Source organism: Equus caballus, chromosome 29, assembly GCF_041296265.1.
Source record: "Equus caballus isolate H_3958 breed thoroughbred chromosome 29, TB-T2T, whole genome shotgun sequence".
Lineage (NCBI taxonomy): Eukaryota > Metazoa > Chordata > Mammalia > Perissodactyla > Equidae > Equus > Equus caballus.
The window spans coordinates 27,501,559-27,523,427 of record NC_091712.1 but is presented as its reverse complement, the minus strand read 5'-3'; the positions used below and the strand labels follow the sequence as shown (position 1 = coordinate 27,523,427).

At 35.5% G+C, this 21,869-nt stretch overlaps 1 protein-coding gene across 1 annotated transcript in view; it reads left to right on the top strand.

Moving 5' to 3' along the window:
- MALRD1 (MAM and LDL receptor class A domain containing 1) overlaps positions 1 to 21,869 on the top strand; it is a 653,802-nt gene that overhangs the window by 529,191 nt on the left and 102,742 nt on the right. Inside the window, exon 35 of the mRNA XM_023631939.2 lies at positions 14,434 to 14,697. Within this exon, the coding sequence (XP_023487707.2) occupies positions 14,434 to 14,697 (264 nt within the window). The remainder of the gene's footprint in view (positions 1 to 14,433; positions 14,698 to 21,869) is intronic.

Genomic DNA, 21,869 nt, shown 5'->3' with positions numbered 1-21,869 from the left:
CATCACCATACACATGTGCCTAATCACCCCTTTTGCCCTCCTCCCTCACCCCTCCCCTTTGGTAACCACCAATCCAGTCTCTGTCTCTATGTGACTATTTGTTGTTTTTATCTTCTATTTATGAGTGCCATCACACAGTACTTGACTTTCTCCCTCTGACTTATTTTGCTTAGCATAATACCCTCAAGGTCCATCCACGTTGTCACAAATGGCCAGATTTCATCATGTTTTATGGTTGACTAGTATTCCATTGTTTATATATACCACATCTTCTTTATCCATTCATCCCTTGATGGGCACCGACATTGCTTCCAAGTCTTGGCTATTGTGAATAATGCTGCGATGAACATAGAGGAGCATCTATCTTTACACATTCGTGTTTTCATGATCTTTGGATAAATACTCAGCAATGGAAAAGCTGGATCATATGGCAGTTCTATTCTTAATTTTTTGAGGAACCTCCATACTGTTTTTCACAAAGGCTGCACTAGTTTGCCCTCCCACCAACAGTGGATGACACTTCTCTTTTCTCCACATCCTCTCCAACACTTGTTATTTCCTGTCTTGTTAATTATAGCCGTTCTTATGAGTGTGAGGTGATATCTCATTGTAGTTTTGATTTGCATTTCCCTGATAATTAGTGATGTTTAACATCTTTTCATGTTCCTATTGACCATCTTTATATCTGCTTTGAAAAAATGTCTGTTCAGATCTTTTGCCCATTTTTTAATTGTATTGTTAGTTTTTATGTTGTGTTGAGATGTATGAATTCTTTGTAAATTTTGGATATTAACCCCTTACCAGATATATGGTATGCGAATATCTTCTCCCATGTGTTAAGTTGTCTCTTCATTTTGTTGATGGTTTCCTTTCTGGGCAGAAGGTTTTTACTTTGATGTAGTCCCATTTGTTTATTTTTTCTATTGTTTCCCTTGTCTGGTCAGACACAGAACTTGAAATGCTGCTAAGACTGATGTCAAAGAGTGTACTGCCTAGAAGTTTCATGGTTTCAGGTCTTACATTCAATTATTTAATCCATCTTGCCTTAATTTTTGTGTATGGTGTAAGATAATGGTCTACTTTCATTCCTTTGCAGGTGGGTGTCCAGTTTTCCCAACACCATTTATTGAGAAGACTTTCCTTTCTCCATTGTATGCCCTTGGCTCCCTTGTTAAAAATTAGCTGTCCATAGACGTATGGGTTTATTTCTGGGCTCCTGATTCTGTTCCATTGATCTGTGTGTCTGTTTTTGTGCCAGTACTGTGCTGCATTGATTACTATAGCTTTGTAGTATATTTTGAAATCAGGGAGTGTGATACCTCCAGCTTTGTTCTTTTCTCTTGAAATTCCTTTGGCTATCCAAGGTCTTTTGTTGTTCCATATAAATTTCAGGATTCTTTGTTCTATTTCTGTGAAAAATGTCATTGGAACTTTGATAGGGATTGCATTGAATCTGTAGATTCTTTTAGGAAGTATGGACATTTTAACTATATTAATTCTTCCAATTCAAGAGCATGGAATATCTTTCCATTTCTTTGTTTCTTCTTCTGTTTCTTTCAACAATGTTTTATAGTTTTCGGTGTACAGCTCTTTGACCTTCTTGGTTAAGTTTAATCCTATGTATTTTACTCTTTTTGTTGCAATTGTAAATGGGATTATATTCTTAATTTCTCATTGTTAGTGTATAGAAACACAACTGATTTTTATATGTTGACTTTGTATCCTGCAACTTTACCATATTCTTTTATTATTTCTAAGTTTTTTGATGTATTCTTTAGGGTTTTCAATGTATAAAATCACATCATCTACAAATAGCAACAGTTTCACTTCTTCCTTTCCAGTTTGGATCCCATTTATTTCTTTTTCTTGCTTGATTGCTCTGCCTGGGACTTCCAATATTATGTTAAATAAGAGTGGTGTAAGTGGGCATCCTTGTCTGGTTCCTGTTCTTAGAGGGATAGTTTTCAGGTTTTTCTCCATTGAGAATATTAGCTGTGGGTTTGTCATATATAGTCTTTATTATGTTGAGGTACTCCTTCTATACCCATTTTACTCAGAAATTTTATCATAAATGGATGCTATACCTTGTCAAATGCTCTCTCTGCATCTATTGAGATGGGCATGTGATTTTTATTCTTCATTTTGTTAATGTGGCATGTCACATTGATTGATTTGAGGATGTTGAACCAACCCTGCATCCCTGCAGTAAATACCACTCTGTTGTAGTGCACGACCTTTTTAATGTATTGTTGTAGTCAGTTTGCTAGTATTTTGTTGAGGATTTTTGCATTGATGTTACTCTTTCAATCTCCTAACTGGTGACTGGTCTATTCAAATTCCCCATTTCTTCTTGACTCGGTTTTCTAAGATTGCATGATTCTGAGAATTTATCCATTTCTTCTAGATTATCCAATTTGTTGATGTATAGCTTTTCATAGTATTCTTCTATAATCTTACGTATTTCTGAGGTGTCTGTTGTAATTTCTCCTCTTTCATTTCTGATTTTGTTTGTTTGAGCCTTCTCTCTTTTTTCTTGGTGAGTCTACCAAATGGTTTGTTAATTTTGTCTTTTCAAAGAACCAGCTCTTTGTTTCATTGATTCTTTCTATATTTTTAGCCTCTATTTCATTTATTTCTCCTCTGATTTTTATTATTTCCTTCATTCTACTGATTTTATTCTTTTTTCTTCTTTTTCCAGTTCCTTTAAGTGCTCTGTTAAATTGTTTATTTGAGATTTTTCTTGTTTTTTGAAGTAGGCCTGTATTTCTATAAGCTTTCCTCTTAGAACTGCTTTGGCTATATCCCCTAAACTTTGGCATGTCATATTTTCATCTGTCTCCAGGTACTTTTTGATTTCTTCATTGACCCAATCATTGTTCAGTAGCATTTTGTTTAATCTCCACATACTTGTGGTTTTTCCAATTTTCTTCCTGTAGTTGATTTCTAGTTTCACACAGCTGTGGTCAGAAAAGATGCTTGGTATTATTTCAATCTTCTTAAATTTATTGAGACTTGTTTTGTGGCCTAATATGTGATGTATCCTGGAGAATGTTCCATGGGCATTTGAAAAGAATGTGTATTCTGTGGGTTTTGGATGGAATGTTCTGAATCTGTCTACTAAGTCCATCTAGTCTAATGTGTCATTTAAGTTCAATGTTTCCTTATGATCTTCTGTTTGGATCGTCTATCCATTAGATATCCACTTTGAAACCAGTTATTTTACTCCTCCATTTACTTATTCTAAACATACCTAAGGCAGCAAATTCTATAGATTTTGCCCGCCCCCCCCAATTCCATTTTACTGCTCAAATTCTGGTTCAAGCCCTTCTTATTACTTATAGAAATCTCTATAATGGCTGCCTAATTCATTTACCTAATTTGCTGACATATATATAACAGCAAAATTAATGTTCTAGGCCCTATTATAGCATAAGTTCCAGAATAGTAGACCTTGCATCTCATTCCCACAATAACAAAAATAATTTTTTATTGCAAGCAAAAGAATCTGATATGGGCCACCTTAAGCAGAAAATAAGTTTACTGAAAAAATATTGGATAGCTCTGAAAATCAAATGGAAAACTGAGAATCAAAGACAGAAGAATGAGTGAGCAGCAAGTAAGACTGACTAAATCAGAAGGTAAAACTTGATAATTCCACTGCCTTTGAATACTTGCTTTAGAAGCTGGGCTATCTACTCCCCTGCCATCACTATGAACAACCTCTAATTATCCCTGTGTCACTCTCTCAAAATTAAAAGTGCTAGTTGGAAGTATACCATTGACCAGGCTCCAGTCATACATTCACATTTCAAAGTCTCCTTAGTTACTTTTTCATATCTAGTTTCCACATCATCCATCTCTGGGTAATGGCCATTCCTCTTCTTCTCTTTTTTATCATAATCAAGTTTGAATAGTCTGCAATATATGGACCAAATTATAAAGTTGACCAGAAAAATAAATTCTCTATCTCTACTCTACTGGTGAGAGCCAATAAAAGAGAAACTAATCAAAATACACAAATTCACACAACTTATAAAGAAGAAAAATGCTTAGAGGCTCTCAATTGCCTACTAAATAAGTTTCTTACACTCCAGTACAACTCCTATCTGTCTCTGTCTGTGAAATGATCCCTTAAGATAGAACCTCTTGCCTTTCTCCAGTCACACCCATATTCTCTCATCTCCATCACTTTAGTTCTAAAGCTTCTCTGGCTGGGAACGCCCTGCCCTTTATCTCCTCTTGTGTAAATCCTTCTCCACTTTCAAGGGCAGAGCAAAAGCCGCCTTCTTCAAGAATTTATTCTTAATCCTCTCCACAGGAAGCCAGGCTCTGTTCCAGATTCTCTTAGCCTTAAGTTTGCAGCTCTCCTGTAACATATCTTCCACGGTATTTTGTGATATGTGGAGCTTGCTTTCTGTCATTTTTAGTTCCCCTAGACTGAAAAATTCCAACTGTCATTATTCTGTTTTTTAAAAGAATTTTAGTGAGAATGAATGATCTTTAACTTTTAGGTTGATTGAGAAAAATTTTAAAATAAATTTCAAGTCCGTATATGATACAGAGTAGATATCCATTTTATACTAGAAGTAACATTATAGCAATTGTAGATATATTATTTAAAACGTAGTTTTAATGCATGGGTCATTTTGATACTTTGGATTCAGTTAGTGATTCATGGGCCTCATATTAAAATGAATAGTGATGAATGTCCAAAAGACGAAAGAAAATGATTACCAGTCAATCCTGATTTACTTATTGGCTTATAGAATATTATTAGGTTTTAAATCTATTATTGCAGGTCATGAAGTCCTCACAGTTTGTCAAAGGATGGGACAATTCCTCTTTACTCCTGGAAGGAATATTAAATTTGAAGGAAAAAACAGAAGAACCAGAAAATGGCATTAAAAACTATTACCAAGCAGGCTTATGATAGCAAGACCTGGATTCCCTCTGATTACCTCTGGAGAAGCTTAACTGTAGCACTGTGAGGCAGTTCTTACTTGCTTCTTTTCATCAGGCTGGAAAGAATTTTGTTGAATTAGGGGGGATAAATCCAAATGACAGCCATGGAAAAAACAGTCCCAGTATGAACTATACTCCATTAGCCTAGATTAGACAAGTGCCTCATACTGGACCTGAAAATAAACCACAAATCATTGTCCCAACACTCTGAAAGGTGAATGCAATTATGCGAATAATATTTACCATATAAGCATACATATTTATGTATATATAGCACGTAAATATATATTTAATATATACTTTATATGTAATGTAGTATATATGTAAAATAAAACATGGGATGGTGACTTAGAATTTCCCTACCATGTGGAAACAATAATCAATTCCTAAATTCCTAGTCAGTTTTGGAAATTATCATCACCTTTTCTGACTCTTTTCTTTTTGCTTAGAAATACTCAGCAGGCCGAATGTTTCACCGGGCCAAGTGTGCCTGAGAGATTCTGGGAGCTTTCATAGCCAAGGTCAATCTGGCCCTGTTTTGTTCTCCTGGGTGATTAGAGTCTACTTTTATTATGGGTTTCCTGATTCCTTGGAACATGTTATTATCTGGGAAACATCCAGACTTTATGAAAATAACCTTGTTTGTTTGTTGCCTAAGAAATAGAATGAGAAAGTGACAGTGCTTCACTAAAAAAATCTGTTTTAAGAAAATATTTTTTTAATTGAAAAAGACTTCAACAGAATAACCAGTTTTCCTAATGGCATCTTATTGACATATGAGAACATTTGACCCAGAGAAGACTGGTTGCTTTTTGTGGAAATAGTTGGAAATGGGAAAATAGAAAATAAAAAGCAGCTTGCTTGGCTTGACAAAGAGTAAATGGGTTTATATGTATGAGTTATCATTTTCACTAATATTAACTTGCTCAAAATAGAAAACACGGGGTTAGAGAAATAACCAGGTTTTGTTGAAAAGGAGTCCAAAGGAATGACCCCATGGCTGGGTCATCTCTGCTGGATGGAGACATGATTGATCAGTTAGGAGGTCGTCCAACTTCCAAAATATCTAGACCTTGCTTTTTGCCCTTCCTGCTCTTTCTGATTGTAATATAATTAATGTAATGTTAGTTAGGTATTAGTTAGGCATGGCTCCTATAGGATTCCATATGGGTCAAGTTAACCCAAACGCTAAAATAACCACTTTTAATTATTTTATAAGAAAGGCAGAAATCAGTCCTAAAAGCTACGTGGTTTTAAAAATAATAATGATACAATCATATGCAACACTCCAAACTTTAGGTAAAGCTACTTCTTCATATTCCCCAAAAGTAATATTGATTCTATTAAATGTAGCTATATTTGTCCTTATGTTTAGTGCCAGTGCTCTGTTAAATGAAAGTTATGGTATCACAGATACCTTCTCTGTTTGGTTGGAGCTTAGAGGTAGTCAAGACATTACATCTGAGATGTCTCTGAAAGACCACCATAGAATTATATTTGACTGTTGTGTGGTCTTCTCTACTTCTTACCTCAGTAAATCATGTATCTCTTCTTTGACCTTCCTGAGACACGTAGAATGGATGTTCCCAAAGTGTGCATAAAATTGAATAATATTCCCTCACAGACAGATTGCCTAAACTCTTTAGATTTCCTCCAAATGTATGTACTCACAGTGTGTGATGGAGATATTGCTTCCCACTCTTTATTCTCGAGCCTTCTACAGTAAGACAAAGATCTACTAGTTGGCGCCAAAACACCCACTCATAATTTCTGTGAGTACAAGCTTCCCACCCATAGGATTGACAATGATGTTCTTTTTCCTGGCCCCATCCCAGCCAGCAAAGTGTATAATACCATCATATGTGAAATATTCGTTATTTCCTCTTCAGTTTTAGGTTTTCTGGGGAGAATATTAGGTGAAGCTGAATCAGGTATCAGGTCACAGAATACCAACAGGACAATGGCACGTGATCCTGTGAGGACAAGGGACTTAATCCTGTAGCCTTACAGGAGAATCATTTTTGAGCAGTAGTCTTCTTTTGGGAAATGTATACTGGAAGCAGTGCAAAGCATAAATAAAAAGAAGAATGTACTTAATAATGTTGTCCCCAAAGTTAGAAATCAAGAATTCAGCATTTAAGAAATTCTTTTAAGTATTAAATAAAGTTGCAGTTAATATGGAATAGGGCTATCAGTGAACAATAGCATTAAATTAGGCCAAGTACATAACCTGGTCCAACATTGCATATACTAGAGGCCACACCAGCATAGATATGTCAGACCAGGAACCACATAGCCACAGCTGGAAATGATAAAACAGGAATGAATCTGTAATCCACTGAGGTCTCTCTGAGTTCTAGGCCTCATGACAAGAAAGAAATGACCAGCAACCACTCTAATATTTCATACTTTTATATATGTTTCCACATTCACTGAAGTTTTAGATTACTTTGAGTTATATGAAGGTAGAAAATTCTTCATTTATGCGATTTCAGCCATTTGCAGCGCTATCACTATTTTTAGTTGGGAAGGAATTCCTGTCATCATCGCAAATATCGATGTTGAATAAAAGTGATAACTCTTTGGGGGCCTCTTACCACAATTCTGTTTCTTCAGCTCTTAATTTTCCCCGATACAGTAAATATATTCTTGATTTTCTTTCAAGTCTGCAGCCTCCGTTTGTGCCAGGGGAGAAAGAACTCATACATCCCTCCACCACAGTCTCATGTTTTTCTCCCACTTATGTTGCCCAATGTCCACTGTCCAGCCTCCAACCTTTCTATTGCTAGTGAATAAGCTCCCTGTGTGTACCTGTACATATATGTACGTATATAGATGCCTATGTATATGTCTACGTGAATCCTGTTTTTCTCTCAGCTCTCTCCTACATTTATTTTAGCTTTAGCCTTGGCTAGCTGCAGCTATTCACTTTGAAAATCATTATCACTTTCTATTTGGCCTCTGTTCTCAGATATTTATCAGCTTCCTCATTGGATTCAACTTCTGGAAGCTTTTACATTTCCTTTACTTTGATCCCTTCTATCAGACTTTCGACTTTTCTCTTTTGCAGAGCCCTTCTGACAAGACAAACAAGCCCTCCTGATTCATCATCTACTCCCCACACTTCTCTATGTATACCGGACTCTTCTATTGCTGTTTGTCCAAACAAGGTCACATTCCATCTTTCCAGGAATATTTAATCTATTAGATTTTGAAATTAAATAAGAAGATCAGAATGAGTCTCTTATAACTCCACATTAGAAATGACTAATTTTTAGATTTGAAAAGGAATATTTTTATACTTTATGAAGGGACTTAAGAAAATATAAAGAAAAAATTATAATACAAAATAACCTCAAACCAAGAGTTCTTAGGAATCAAAGTTGAAAAATGATAATCTTCTCCCTCCCCATAGCTTTTTGCGATATTTTTAAATGTTTTTGATGAAATACCTGCCAGAGACAATTACTTATTTATAGCTGATGCATTATATTTTACAATGAGCATTTTATCATATACTTCATTGAGTATGGCAATATTTGGCAAGAGCTTAACTCCCGCTCTTTAAAACTGAAGTTCCTTGCACATACTTTTTTCCTTTGAAAAAAGGCAATCAATTTTGCTTTCACTAAACATATTAATCATAAAGATAAAAATCCATCAGATTGTCCTTGGACACTTTAGGCTTTTATTGAACTTATATGAAATTCATGAGAATGTTTCATTGCATTTCACTATAAATTATCTGTATGAAATAATTTTTGTTGCTATAAGAAAGATATTTCAACTGCTGCCCAAACTAAGTGAACAATGAAACTCAACTTCTTGTAGGAGGACAAGGAAACACCCATAATGTCAGAAATCATAACAGTGGACGTAGTACAAAATGAAGTAGAATGTGGTAATCAGAGGAATGTCTTGGTTACTGGGAAGGAGAAAATTAGTTAGTTAACAATGCCAATTCCTAAACCTTTTATCCCTGCTGGAGTTTTTTCTAAAATATTTTCCTTTTCCCTTCCCTAAGATTTATTATGAAACAAAAAGGGCAAATTTATTCTTATACATTTATATATGGCTTTGTTTGCAAAGGCCCTTCATGTAAAATTCCATCAAACTTCTGAAACAGTTGGTAAAATCCCACAGTATTGATATGAATGAATGATAACTTTAGATACTATATTATAGATTAATATTCAAATACATCAGAAAATTACTTTTTAAAAGAGCTTTACAGTTTCTACTTTTCTGATCTGCCCTATTACTTTTGAGGTTTATTAAATCAATGGAAATAGTGAATTAGTCAATACATTCTTTATTTTATTCATTTTTGTTATTTAACCCCATATTAATTATCAGGGAAAGTAAAAGTACTATTTAAACCATTGATTAATTATCCATCAATTTAAGAAATATTTATTGAACACCCACCTTGTGCCATTAACTCTGCTGGGTGTTAAGATGTCACTGTATTCTCAAAGGGAAGTTAAAACTTCTCCAGCTCTGACTTGGAAAGTCCAAACTTAATGTGAGATCACAGCTCTGAGAAAAAAATGGGTAAAGACCTGGCAAAGACTCTGTTGCCATGATGCAGCTGCAGTTTCTTGATGGCACTAGTATAGCTTTGATTAGTAACTTTTCCCAAAACTAACTTGCATACAAATCCGCTATACTCTAAAGCAGCATTTCTTAACCTATTTTCTGTTGAAACACGTGAGAGGTAACACTCATGCGCTCGTCATATGACTTATGCAATATAGACAAGAGAGCAGTGATGGATGTACAATTTCCAGATGATAGCTACTGGAGGAAGCACGTTTAGTAGGATACAAATGAGTCAGCCTAACTTTATTGTTGGTACAGCCTTGAATCAGCTCCAGCATACAAAGAGTAAATCAACTGCAAATGTATAGTATAAGATACACAGTATTGTTGATTCCAACACACTTGAGACTTGTGATCCATTTGAGAAACATTCCCCTAAAGCTAATATGATATAATGTATTAGTGTGTGTGTGTGTGTAAGTGTACTAAGTTTTCATAGCAGTCTCTTTCTTCTTCCTGCCCCCAGTATCAGCTCTACACGGTACCCCTGATCAGATACAGTCTAAGAAATATTGACTTAAGAACAACAAGAAAACACCTTTAAGTTATATAATGACTCATATTGTCAAAATGAATCTGCATTTTCCTGGTGTGTCTTTCTTTCCTCCTTCTCTCTCTTCCTATGTTACAGTCACCATTTTTGAGTGTCCCTCAATCTCTCTTTCTTTCTTTCTTTCATCCTTTCTCTTCTAACTGTGCCCTTTGGGGTATATGAAGACGACACTACCAACGCTGACTGTGCTATTTCAGTTGGCTTTTCTGAGGTAGGTTTTACTTTTGCAGTGATCATGCTGCATTGTCTCGTAGAGTAACTCTCTCGTATAAATGAGCAACAACGTGTATATCCAAGGAAGCTAACTATGGTTAGGACTGACCTCAGGCCATTTTCCTTCCTCATTCACTGCCCTTGCACATCAATTCCATTGGTTTTAAACAACCTAACTAAGCAGCTCATTCGGCATGGTAAGAAACATACCTGACCAATATAAACTCCATTTATTAAAACATTGTGTATTTTAAATATTGGAATTTAAAAAGGATTTGGAGAAGCTAGAACAGAAATTTCAAAAGAAAAGCATCAAATATGAGGTACAAGATAGAATATAGGTTCTCAGGGATATTGGTGCTTAGATTTACAGAAATACATACATATATACACACACACACACATATATACTGTATTTTTTAGAACAGTATTAGGTTTACAGCAAAATTAGGTGGAAATTACAGAAATTACAGCAAAATTAGGTGGAAATTACAGATAGTTCCTGTACACCATCTCCCTCCACACCCATAGCCTCCCCCATGATCAATGTTTCAGCATCAGATGGTACATTTGTTACAATCGATGATCCAACATTGACACATCACTATCGCTCAAAGTCCGTAGTTTTCATTAGGGTTCACTCTTGGTGTTATAAGTTCTCTGAGTTTTAACAAATGTATAGTGGTGTGTCTTAATCTGTTTGGGCTGCTATAACAGAAAATCATAGACTGAGTACCTTACAAACCACAACCATTATTTCTCACATTTTTGGAGACAAGGACGTCTAAGATCGAGGCACTGGCAGATTTGGTGTCTGGTAAGAAACTGGTTTCTCATAGATGGTGCCTTCTTTCTGTGTCCTTTCAAGGTGGAAGGGGCAAGGGAACTTTCTCCAGCCACTTTTTTTTTAATCCCATTCTTGAGGGCTCCACCCTCTTGACCTAATCACCTCCCAAAGGCCCCACCTCCAAATATCATCACACTGGGAATTAGATTTCAACTATGAAATTTGGGAGTGGACAAACATTCAGTCTGTGGCATGGCATGTATACACCATTACAGTGTCATATGGAATAGTTTCACTGCTCTAAAAATCCCATGTTCCACCTGTTCATCTCTTTCTTCACCCAGTCCCTGGCAAGCACTGATCTTTTTACTGTATCTATAGTTTTTTCTTTTCCAGAGTATCATGTAGTTGGAATCAGACAATATGTAGCCTTTTAAGATTGACTTTTTTCAGTTAGTAATATGCATTTAAGGTAGTGTTAAGATTTTTCAGGTTATAAAAAAGAATAATTAATATTGTTCATTTTTTATAGAATTCTATGATAAGGACATTATCTGTAATAATAAGGTAACTCCATGGATGACACCCAAGAATAAATACATTGATATTAAATTTTTAGGAAAACTTTCTTAACTTCTCAAAGAGGATATGCAGCAGAATGCATTCAATTCAGAAGATAGACATAGTACATCTTCACATCTTCTAGGAGTATTCATTTTATTTGAATACCTGGAGGAAGTCTTTTATATTAAAAAGCTTGGATGCATTATGTAGTAGAATACGGAATTTTAATTAGATAAAACAAGACACTTAAAAGAAATGTTGAACTTATGGAGCGCTGCTTCTGGCTAAGGGGCAACTTAGACTCTCCCTGGGGGTGCAAGTTCATGTTCCTCTTACATGAGAACTATTTTGGTGGAAAATTTGAGAAGTGGTTTTGGGGGAATTGAATTAAAACAGGATGCATTTTGATAGTTGGGTAGTATCTTAGGTCGGGTTCCCAGGGAAGTGGACTCTGTGGCACAGATTCCCATGTACCAGATGTATCGAAAATTCTCCCCAGAACACACGCTGCGAAGTGAAGGAAGCAGGATTGGGCAGGGGGAGGGCTGAGCTGTGATGCAGATGCAATAGGGGGCCTCAGCTGATGCCATGGGGAGTTCTGGAGCTGTACTGGCCCTTTCATAGACGTCCCAAATTGAAGCACGGAGACTGGGCCATCTTGTCTCCAGTTCACCAGTCAATGAATGGAGCTGTTCCTAGAGAGGTATGCAACTTTAAAGGGAAATTCCTGGAGCCAGACTCAGCCGTAAGCTGTCTTCAGGTAACCTCCCAGCAGCTGGCAGAATGAACCTCCTAATCTTGATAGAAGAATTTGGGCAGCACAAGACAGAATCCACTACAGGCAGTACAAGCCCACCAGCTTCCTTGTAAAGAAGGGCCAGGAACATGTGAGTTCTGAATACCTTTTGATATAAATGATCGTGGAATTTAATGGAATTCCTACCTCCAAATAAAAGAGAGAATTTTATTTTTGCATATCTAATATGAGAAAAAAATATAAAGGAACAAACACACACACACACCATTTTGAATAAAGTCAGAAACATGAGGAATTTGTGCTGTTTGGAATAGAGAAAATTATTTCCCTCGTTTATAGGAAAAGGTTAATAACATAGCTAAGTAATAGGTGTGTTACTAACGAAATGGTTAACGAAAGGTTCTAGATTTTCATCACATGCAAAAAGTTTATTCAACCTTTGCTACCTTTGGTGATTTCATAAGATAAAAGTTTAGTGCATAAAATATTTTAGAAAAAAATAAAATTAAGCATCTCTTACCTTCCTTAAATGTGAGATTAATCTGATGAAAAGAATGAAGAGAAACTATTTATTTGACCATGGTTAAACATCGAAAAAATATATATATTTATTTACATATATATATATAAATTTAAATCCACTTTACTTTCTTAGTTTGAAGTTAGAATGTTTACATTGGAACACTGCAGCTGTATTTTCTCCTATGATCTTAGGGACTTAGATAAGAACATGGTACTAATACCTCGAAGTGTTTACCCTCCCCCAGTTAAATATACTGGTTTCCATGAACAAAGAATCTCTAAGCACCACCACATATATCTCAGATACATGGCTTTGATCATAGAGTTTGAGTCTAAATCTATTCTAGATATATCACCACTAGGGAGTGAAAGGAACTTTCAAATTTCTTTTTTAAAATGAATTCACAACACCATCTTTATGTATAAAATCATTCTCATATAATCCATAAATAAAAGTAGTTTAAAAATGTAAAGAATGAAAAACAAACTATTCCTCAACTGGTTCCAACTACTATTTTTTTCCCTTAATATTTTGATGAGCTCATCAACAACTGTCACAGAGACAGACAATATAGAGAATGCAAACAGTTCCACTAATATTCCAGCAAATTAGTACAACCTTGTGTATTCACATATATTCTCTGACCTCTACAAACAGCAGCTAGTCAACACTCTTTGCTCATGCTGGAAGTTTTGACTTCAAGTTGACTTAACTCACTGCTGAAGAGTAGTTTCATGTGACAAAAGTTTATTTCAACTGGCATTGTATCTTTGGACACTTAAAATGTATGGCGCTCAGGATCTTCATTTGTAAAATGAGTTGGTTGGGTTTGAATAACATTTTCTTCAAGATTTCTGCTAGTCCAATGTCCTGGCTTAAACTATGATTTTATCTGCACTTCAGATATGAGAGCACATGGCCTTTGAGCTGTAATCAAGACCCAAAGGCAAAGTGCGGGGCAACAAAACCATAGCAGACCTCTGCTTCTGCGACTCAACCTTGACCAGAGTCTCAGGAGCCAAATTCTCTAAGCGGAGGCCATTAAGAGGCAGTTAATAAACTGTATACTGACATAATGACGATTCCCTTGAATTCTAAAATTGTGAGTGCAGCTTTCCAAAGTACCTAACTTACCATGTAAAAGTATCTTTACTCTCAAGGAAAATTTGATTTAGTGGTCAAATTTAAGACACATGAATCAAAATTTCTTCTCTAATTTGAAAGTATCATTTTTCATAACAATGATGCCCTTTCTAAGAATGTTGTTTCTGAGGTTAAGAAGATAAGGCATATTCTCTAATCATGTTTATATGTTTTATAGAGTTTATATTATTGGTAATTGGAAATTAATTTACTTAAATTACTGAAATATTTCATGCTTATCCAAAATAAATGTCTCCTGTTATATTTCAACACTGGACAGAAAGAGAACTCTCCTAATGCCAAAATGACTTGACTTGCTTTCTTTTTAGGTCCTGTCACCACACAGCCGTCACCTTGTGAAGCTGATCAATTTTCTTGTGTCTACACACTTCAGTGTGTCCCTCTCTCCAGGAAATGTAATGGACAGGAAGATTGCATAGATGGATCTGATGAGATGGATTGTTCTCTCAGCCCCCCATCTCAGCTCTGTGGGAAAATGGAATTCCAGTGCTCTACCAACGAGTGTATCCCATCCCTCCTGCTATGTGATGGAGTGCCTGACTGTCACTTTAATGAAGATGAATCCAGCTGCTGTGAGTTATTTTCACTAACTCAGTGTGCCAGGGAAGAAACGCCATTTGGAAATGATAGAGAGAGCTTGACAGATAAAACAAAGTTCTCTGGAGTCTTACCATGATTGTATCATCAATAACACAGTTGTTCGTGTTTTGTTACTAAACAAAGCATGTAGCCCTTGCTTAACATTTCTGGGAACATTCTATTTGTAGTCATACTAATCTCTATTAAACTTACTGATTTTCTTTTTATTTATATCTGGATCCTTCATATGGGGGAGGCTCCTATGTATTTGTTATCTTTTTTAACAAATATTTGTGGAAATGGATTGAAGATGTGTAATTTTACTTTCTTTCCACCATAGATGTTTATGAAGATGGCTCAAGAAAAGCACTATGGGCAAATATCCATTTTAGTGAATAGATGTATTAGAGTTTGGCTCTGGACAACTACCTGGGTAGATGTTATGTCATTAAGAGTACATGGAATGGTAAATCCTAGGGACATGGGTTTGAATCTCATCCTTGTCACTTGCTACCTATGCAGTCTTGGGAAAGTTATTGGAGTCAGTCTCATCATCTGTGTAAAACCTACCTTACAGGGCTGAGAGAGTTTGAGAGAATACATGTAACATCCCAACCCTGCATTCCATACCTTCTATTTTTATTATGATTAGTTTATGTCAGATAAGGGAAGGAAGAGTGTTAGTTAGGAAGCAATTAGATAGATCTTTAAGGTGAGCACATAATTATGGTGGAGTCAAAGTACCACTGACATTTTTTTAATTGTTTATTTGCTTGGTTTTATGTTACGGGGCTCCATAAGCCATATGTTAATGACCACATTTTTTTGGAGGAGTTTGGAATGTAACTGTAAGAAGGAAACGTTGAAAGAAATATAAGGCTATTTCAGTGCGCTGTTTGGCGTGGGCATCTGGAATTATGATAACTATTGGAAAAGGAGTGAAGATGAGTGAAGAAAAAGGAAGACAGTTTTTGGATGTTTAAAGGTTTAGCCTCAAATCAGTGAACTTCTCTTCCTGGTTTAGGCTTAGCGATTGGCTTTTTATCTCCCTATTATTTCTTACCTGTATATTCTTTCTGTACTAAAGTGAACTTGTCAGGTCTTATAATATTTTCTAAGAGACAAGGTAAACAAATGGAAGTGAATGAAGAAGAGAAAGCCTGCCAAATTACTTATCCCTTTTCCCATCGGAGCTCTAATGTAATTTGGCTGATAGAAATCATATTAAGTTCAATGTAGTCATATGATGTTTGACTTCAAATAACGATGCTATTTAAAGAGAAGCTTAGGAAAGTACTGTATCTTATACTTTTAGATGCTTGTTAGAAAATTGGTATTTGATGAGTCAGTAATATATGAAGTTCTGCTCCCAAAGGAAAATAAGCCCACATTAGGAATAGGCTGGTATCATGAAAGAATTGCTTCTATCCATCTCTAAGATATTTAATTGAGTTATGACTCTCTAGGGAAAATTGTGTGAAAATAAACTATGGACAAAATGTTAGAGCAAAATTATAGAATAAGGGCATCCAATGATAACAGTTTACTGAACAAATGAAGGCATGATAGTTTTTTTCTGGGCTCACTTGTTGAAGATATGGAGTTGCATCAGCTCAGGTTGTAGATGCATTATGTATTACTGAAGGAGATTAGTAAGTGATAGGTAGGAATACCGTGTGATAAGCTCTGTGACAGAGATAAACACAGTGTTATTAAATCCATAGGGTACTCCCTAACTATGGTGCCAGGGAGTCTGAAATTTTAATAAGAAAAGTGATTGCAGAGCCAAATTTGGAAAGACAAGTAGTCATTAGGCAAGTAAAGTAGAGAAATTTGATTCTAGTGAAGAATGTTCCAAGAATAGATGAAAAGTTGTTTGACTGAAGCATATTTTGTATAACTAGAGTGGAGTTCGTGGTGAGAAATGTAGAAATAAGCTTGGAGAGATAAACAGGGACCAGATCTTGGAGAATCCTCACCTATCATCCTGCCAGTGCTACACAACTGTTTAAGTAGTACGTGGAACGGATTGGAGTGAGGAAGGGGGGCTGGTTAGGAGAAGTTGCAATTGAAATATAAAGGGATTGATTAGATAATGATGTGAGGCAAAGACTATAAATAGATTTAAGAAATATTTAAATGAACAGGAAGAGAAAGTAATCAAGAATAATTTCCAAGTTTCTGATTTGGGCAATAGGACAGCTAAGGTGCCATTTCCTGGGCTAGGGAAAACAGGAGGAGAAGGCTCTTTTAGGAGAAGATTGTGGCTTGATTTTTAGACATGTTGTATTTGTGCTATCTGTGAATCAGCCACATGGAAATGTTCAGAATGTGTTTAGAAATAGAACTGGAGCTCAGGGGAGAGGTAAAGCAAGGCATGTAAAGATACGTGGCCATCAGCACCCGATGACTGAAGCTGTGGGTGTAGATGAGATAATACAGAGAGGAAAAAGATAAAGTACAGACAGAATCCTAGGGCACATCTAAAGGACAGTTAAGAAAAGCTAAACATTGAAAGACACTGAGATGTGGTCAAAGGAGGACAACAATGAGAGTGATGATCTTAAATCAAAAGTAGAAAGCCTTAAGTATCGGAGAGTATTCACAGGTTGGAATATTTCTGAGAGATCGTGTAAGATTAGGCCTAAAAAATACAGTTGGGGAAAAGCGAAAATGCTTTTGGTGATCTTGGCAAGAGAACTTGCTGTGGAGTGGAAGGTCAGAATGCTGAAGTCAGTCTTTTGTAGAGACAATGGAAAATGGCGAAGAGAGAAATCAATTGTAGACAACTTTCAAAAAGTTGGCATTTAGAGTGGGATGTAGGACAAAATAGGATCCTTTATTTCGTTTGGTTTGAGAGGCTTGCACATGTTTAAATATTGTAGGAATAAGGGTTCCGAGATGTTTACAATTTTAGGCAGAGAAATCAATAGCAATTGAGATTTGAAGCCCTTTTATTCTTGCAAAAATGAATGTTCTGGTGACCAGACTGTTTAGACAAACCTTTGATGAGTTCAACATTTAAAAATAATTCATATTTAACATTATATTTCCATTGGAAGTGTTTTTTTTTAAATAAACTGAAATGATACTTGTGTTATCAAAACTATTCCCTTTCCCTAAAAAGGGAAAAAATAATTATGGTTTAACTATATGCGAAAATAGCAGAAAGCTGGGAATATTATTCTCATTGATATTCCTCTGATAGCAATCTATTCACCAAGGAGATTTCAAGATTTCATCAGATGTTGTACTAGTCAATGTCCTGGCAAGAAATAGATGGTACATTGATATCGCATAATTTGAGAATGCTTTAATAAAGGGATTATCTATTAGGGAACTAGTATGCATAGGGAAACCACAAAGGAAAGTTAGAGTGGGGGCTTTTATCACCCTTAGTTCAAAGGACTGAGTGGAGGGAATAGTTGCCTGAACCTGGAGTCAAAGAGGGCTACTTGATAAAAGGGGAACATTTAGTAAAGGGGAGCAGCTAGCCCATGGTGATCTTACAGCCTCTTCTCTCTGCATGAATCTCCTGCTGATGCTCCCCATCAGCCAAAGCCAACCATAAACTAGAAGGCAAAGAAGCATATTGATGTTGCCTTCCAGTTCAGCCTCCTGGGGCCCAGAGCAGTAGAGGAGGTAGAGGCTGGATCAGCACATGCACATGGAAGCTCTCCACCAATGGTAGATACAACTGTGCAAAACAGATAGAGAAGTGGATCGTTTAACCACTAACTTTAACTTCTTCCAGTAGTATTCACTGGATCCTATGATGTTCAGTGCCACTGCTGAAGATTTAGAATGGGTCATCTCCACGGATTTGTGGATCAACCTTTATCATCAACATTTTTACTATTGGCCTTGAAATGTGTCAGCTATGATCTCAGAGTCCTATGTGCTTTTCAATGATAGTGTAAACATTATCCCTGTGCATTTGACAGCTCCTTTTATAGCAAAAGTGTTCCTCAGTTTATTTGACATTAAAACTGTGTTGATTAAGTCTATTTTACAGAGGCATTGGAGGATTAAATGAGTTAATATGGTAAAGTGCATAATACATACATAATAAATGACTATCCTTTCCCCATTAAATTATTTTTATGGTTTTACTCAAAATTATTTAAACTAAGATATTTCAATAAGAGTAATGATTGGATTTAGTTCAAGCATAGAGTAAATATCCATCCTGCTCAATGCTAGATGCGTGTATGCTTTTAAGGGCTTGTAGCCTTTATTCTCATGGCAGAAGACCACCATTACTCTGTTAGAAATGTTGATCCCCAGCATACGTGAGTTTTCATTTTAATAGTAAATGGATACATATCCATCATTATACATGTTTTAGTTTTGTGTATATTTCTTATGCAGCAACCATAATCTATAAAAAGAATTTTGCTTTAGAGAAGTAATTCCAATGAAAAATTCATGAATTGTTTATCTTTAACATATCATCTATCTGACTGAATGTGCTAAAAGCCACAAAATGCTCTGTGTTACTTAGCTTATTTTGGTAAGAAAGAGTATCAACCTCTAGGATGATGATGAATTTGAGATAAATATTTTTTTAGACATTAAACCATAGCGTTTCAATGAGAATGTGGCAAAAGTACATATTGTCTCAGGAAATATTTTCAAATCTGAGTTTCCTATAAATTTTATATACGCATAGCTTATTTGGACTAATTTAGGAATTTTTCTTTGTTGTATATGTATTAGTAATGGGTGAGGAAAAGAAAGTAATGATTCAATTTGTTTTGCTACATGCAGTACAAGTCCTTTGTTCTATGGGTGTCAGTAAATGTTAATTGCATTCATAATTTATTTGCCACCTAATTTTAAAATGAAGTTGATAAATATCCATTAACTTTAATGTTAGACTATTTAAAATGCCACAGGAACTAGATTTTAGTTTCAAATTTCATCAAGCAAAAGGCCAATTTCTTTTTTTTTTTTAATTGGGTTAATGATAGGTTACAATCTTGTGAAATTTCAGTTGTACATTAACGTTTGTCATTCGTGTTGTAGGTGCACCACTTCACCCTTTGTGCCCATCCCCCACCCCTCCTTTCCCCTGGTATCCACTAAACTGTTCTTAGTCCATAATTTTAAATTCCTCATATGAGTGGAGTCATATGCAGATTATCCGTCTCTAGCTGGCTTATTTCACTTAACATAATTCCCTCAAGGTCCATCCATGGTATTGCAAATGGATGATTTTGTTCTGTTTTGCAGCTGAGTAGTATTCCATTATATATATGTACCACATCTTCTTTATCCATTCGTCTGTTGATGGGCACTTAGGTTGCTTCCATGTCTTGGCTATTGTAAATAATGCTGCAATGAACATTGGGATGCATAGGACTTTTGGGATTGCTGACTTCAAGCTCTTTGGATAAATACCCAGTAGTGGGGTGGCTGGATCGTATGGTAGTTCTATTTTTAATTTTTTGAGGAATCTCCGTACTGTTTTCCATAGTGGCTGCACCAGTTTGCATTCCCACCAGCAGTGTATGAGGGTTCGCAAAAGGCCAATTTCTAACAGTCTAAACTGTTAACTTTCTATAGAAAGTAAAACTTTTAACAAATTGAAACAATTTATTTTCTTACATATCTTCTATGTGCTTCAACGCTAGTTGGGCCAAAGTTGAGGATTTATATCCCTTACAAGTTAGAGCTCTTCATGGTACAGTCAACTTGAAAATAAACTATCAGTCACACTGGAAAATGGGTGAAAGAACATGGATGAACTCGTATTTCCAAGAGAAGAAAGGTTAAAAATAACGCTTTGCAAGTAGATGGATAATATCTATCATATTTGTATCATATTTGTATTTCAACATATTATATTATTTAAAACCTTAAAACCATCATCTTATATGATCTCTCAGCCCCTTGCAATGAAGAACAATGATGACAAAAAAAAATGTGTATAACACATACACACACACATATACACATGGATATATAGATGCATGTATATACATATATATATATACTTAGTCATTTTTTACAAACATCTTTCAGCTTATGAAAGTTGGAATATTATTCTATTTCCTAGTTCACTTGGTTACAATCTGATTTATCTCGTCAATGTATATCCTAAAATTATTTAATTCTTTGGAAAAGCTTAAAGATCATCTCTTCTCCTGGGACCCAAGCCATTCCTATCTGCTTTGAGCCTTGTTGTACAGGTTTACCTGCTTACACAAAATCCCCAAAGACAAACTGTTTTACTCACTGTTCTGATATCAAACGTATTGATTCCCCATCTATAGATTTTATTCCTACTCTGCTAAATGGCTTTTCTCTGGAAAAACTAAAATTTAAAACAAATTTCAAGAATCTACTCTTACTTTCAGCCTTTATAGACCTCCCTACACTAAAGGAATCTCTTGTTTGTGTAGTATCTATCTATACCAATGCTTTGCCAACTAAGTCTCGCCATATGGCATTTCTTTTATTATTATTTTGAACTGCTAATCACTCTTGTATTGCTCCCTTCTTTTTGTTGCTGTGTATGTTCTGGCCATTGTTTTTTTAAATTTCTCTCCTGTGCTCTCCAGTTGAAGTGCTAGGCACAGTGTCTTACTTGTAGTGGCATCCCAATAATACTTATTGGTGTGAATTGATGTTCTAGCACCTTAGGAAGGATTGCTGAATGAAGAGTATCACTTTAATTTGTCAGAGAGAGCATTTTTAGTCAATGGAAACATATACTCTTAAAAACATTATTTTTATGTCCAATTTGAAAATAGATTTTGATAGGCAGTACTCAAACTAAATTATGTCAATAACCTATGATAACTGAAATAAACAATTCCTTCCAGCCCATAAATATACTTAAAGAAAAGAAGAATTTGTGACATAACTGACAACATCTGTACAAGACTCATATATAGGGACCTTTATTCCAGGGTCTTCTAAATTATCCATTTATCTTGAGGAGTTTGAACTTAATTGTCTTTATTCTAGTAGAAGTAACTTCCCAGATCAATCCTTTGTAAATTTTTAGCTGCAGGTTTGGTTTAAATGTTCAGATAAGATATTGTATATGACACAATTAAGTAAATGAGAAAGAAGCAGAACTATTCTTCTCGTTGAACTTGGGTGAAGCACCTGAAAGCCCTGGTTGTTCACTGCTGCTTCGTCAAATCTCTGCAGA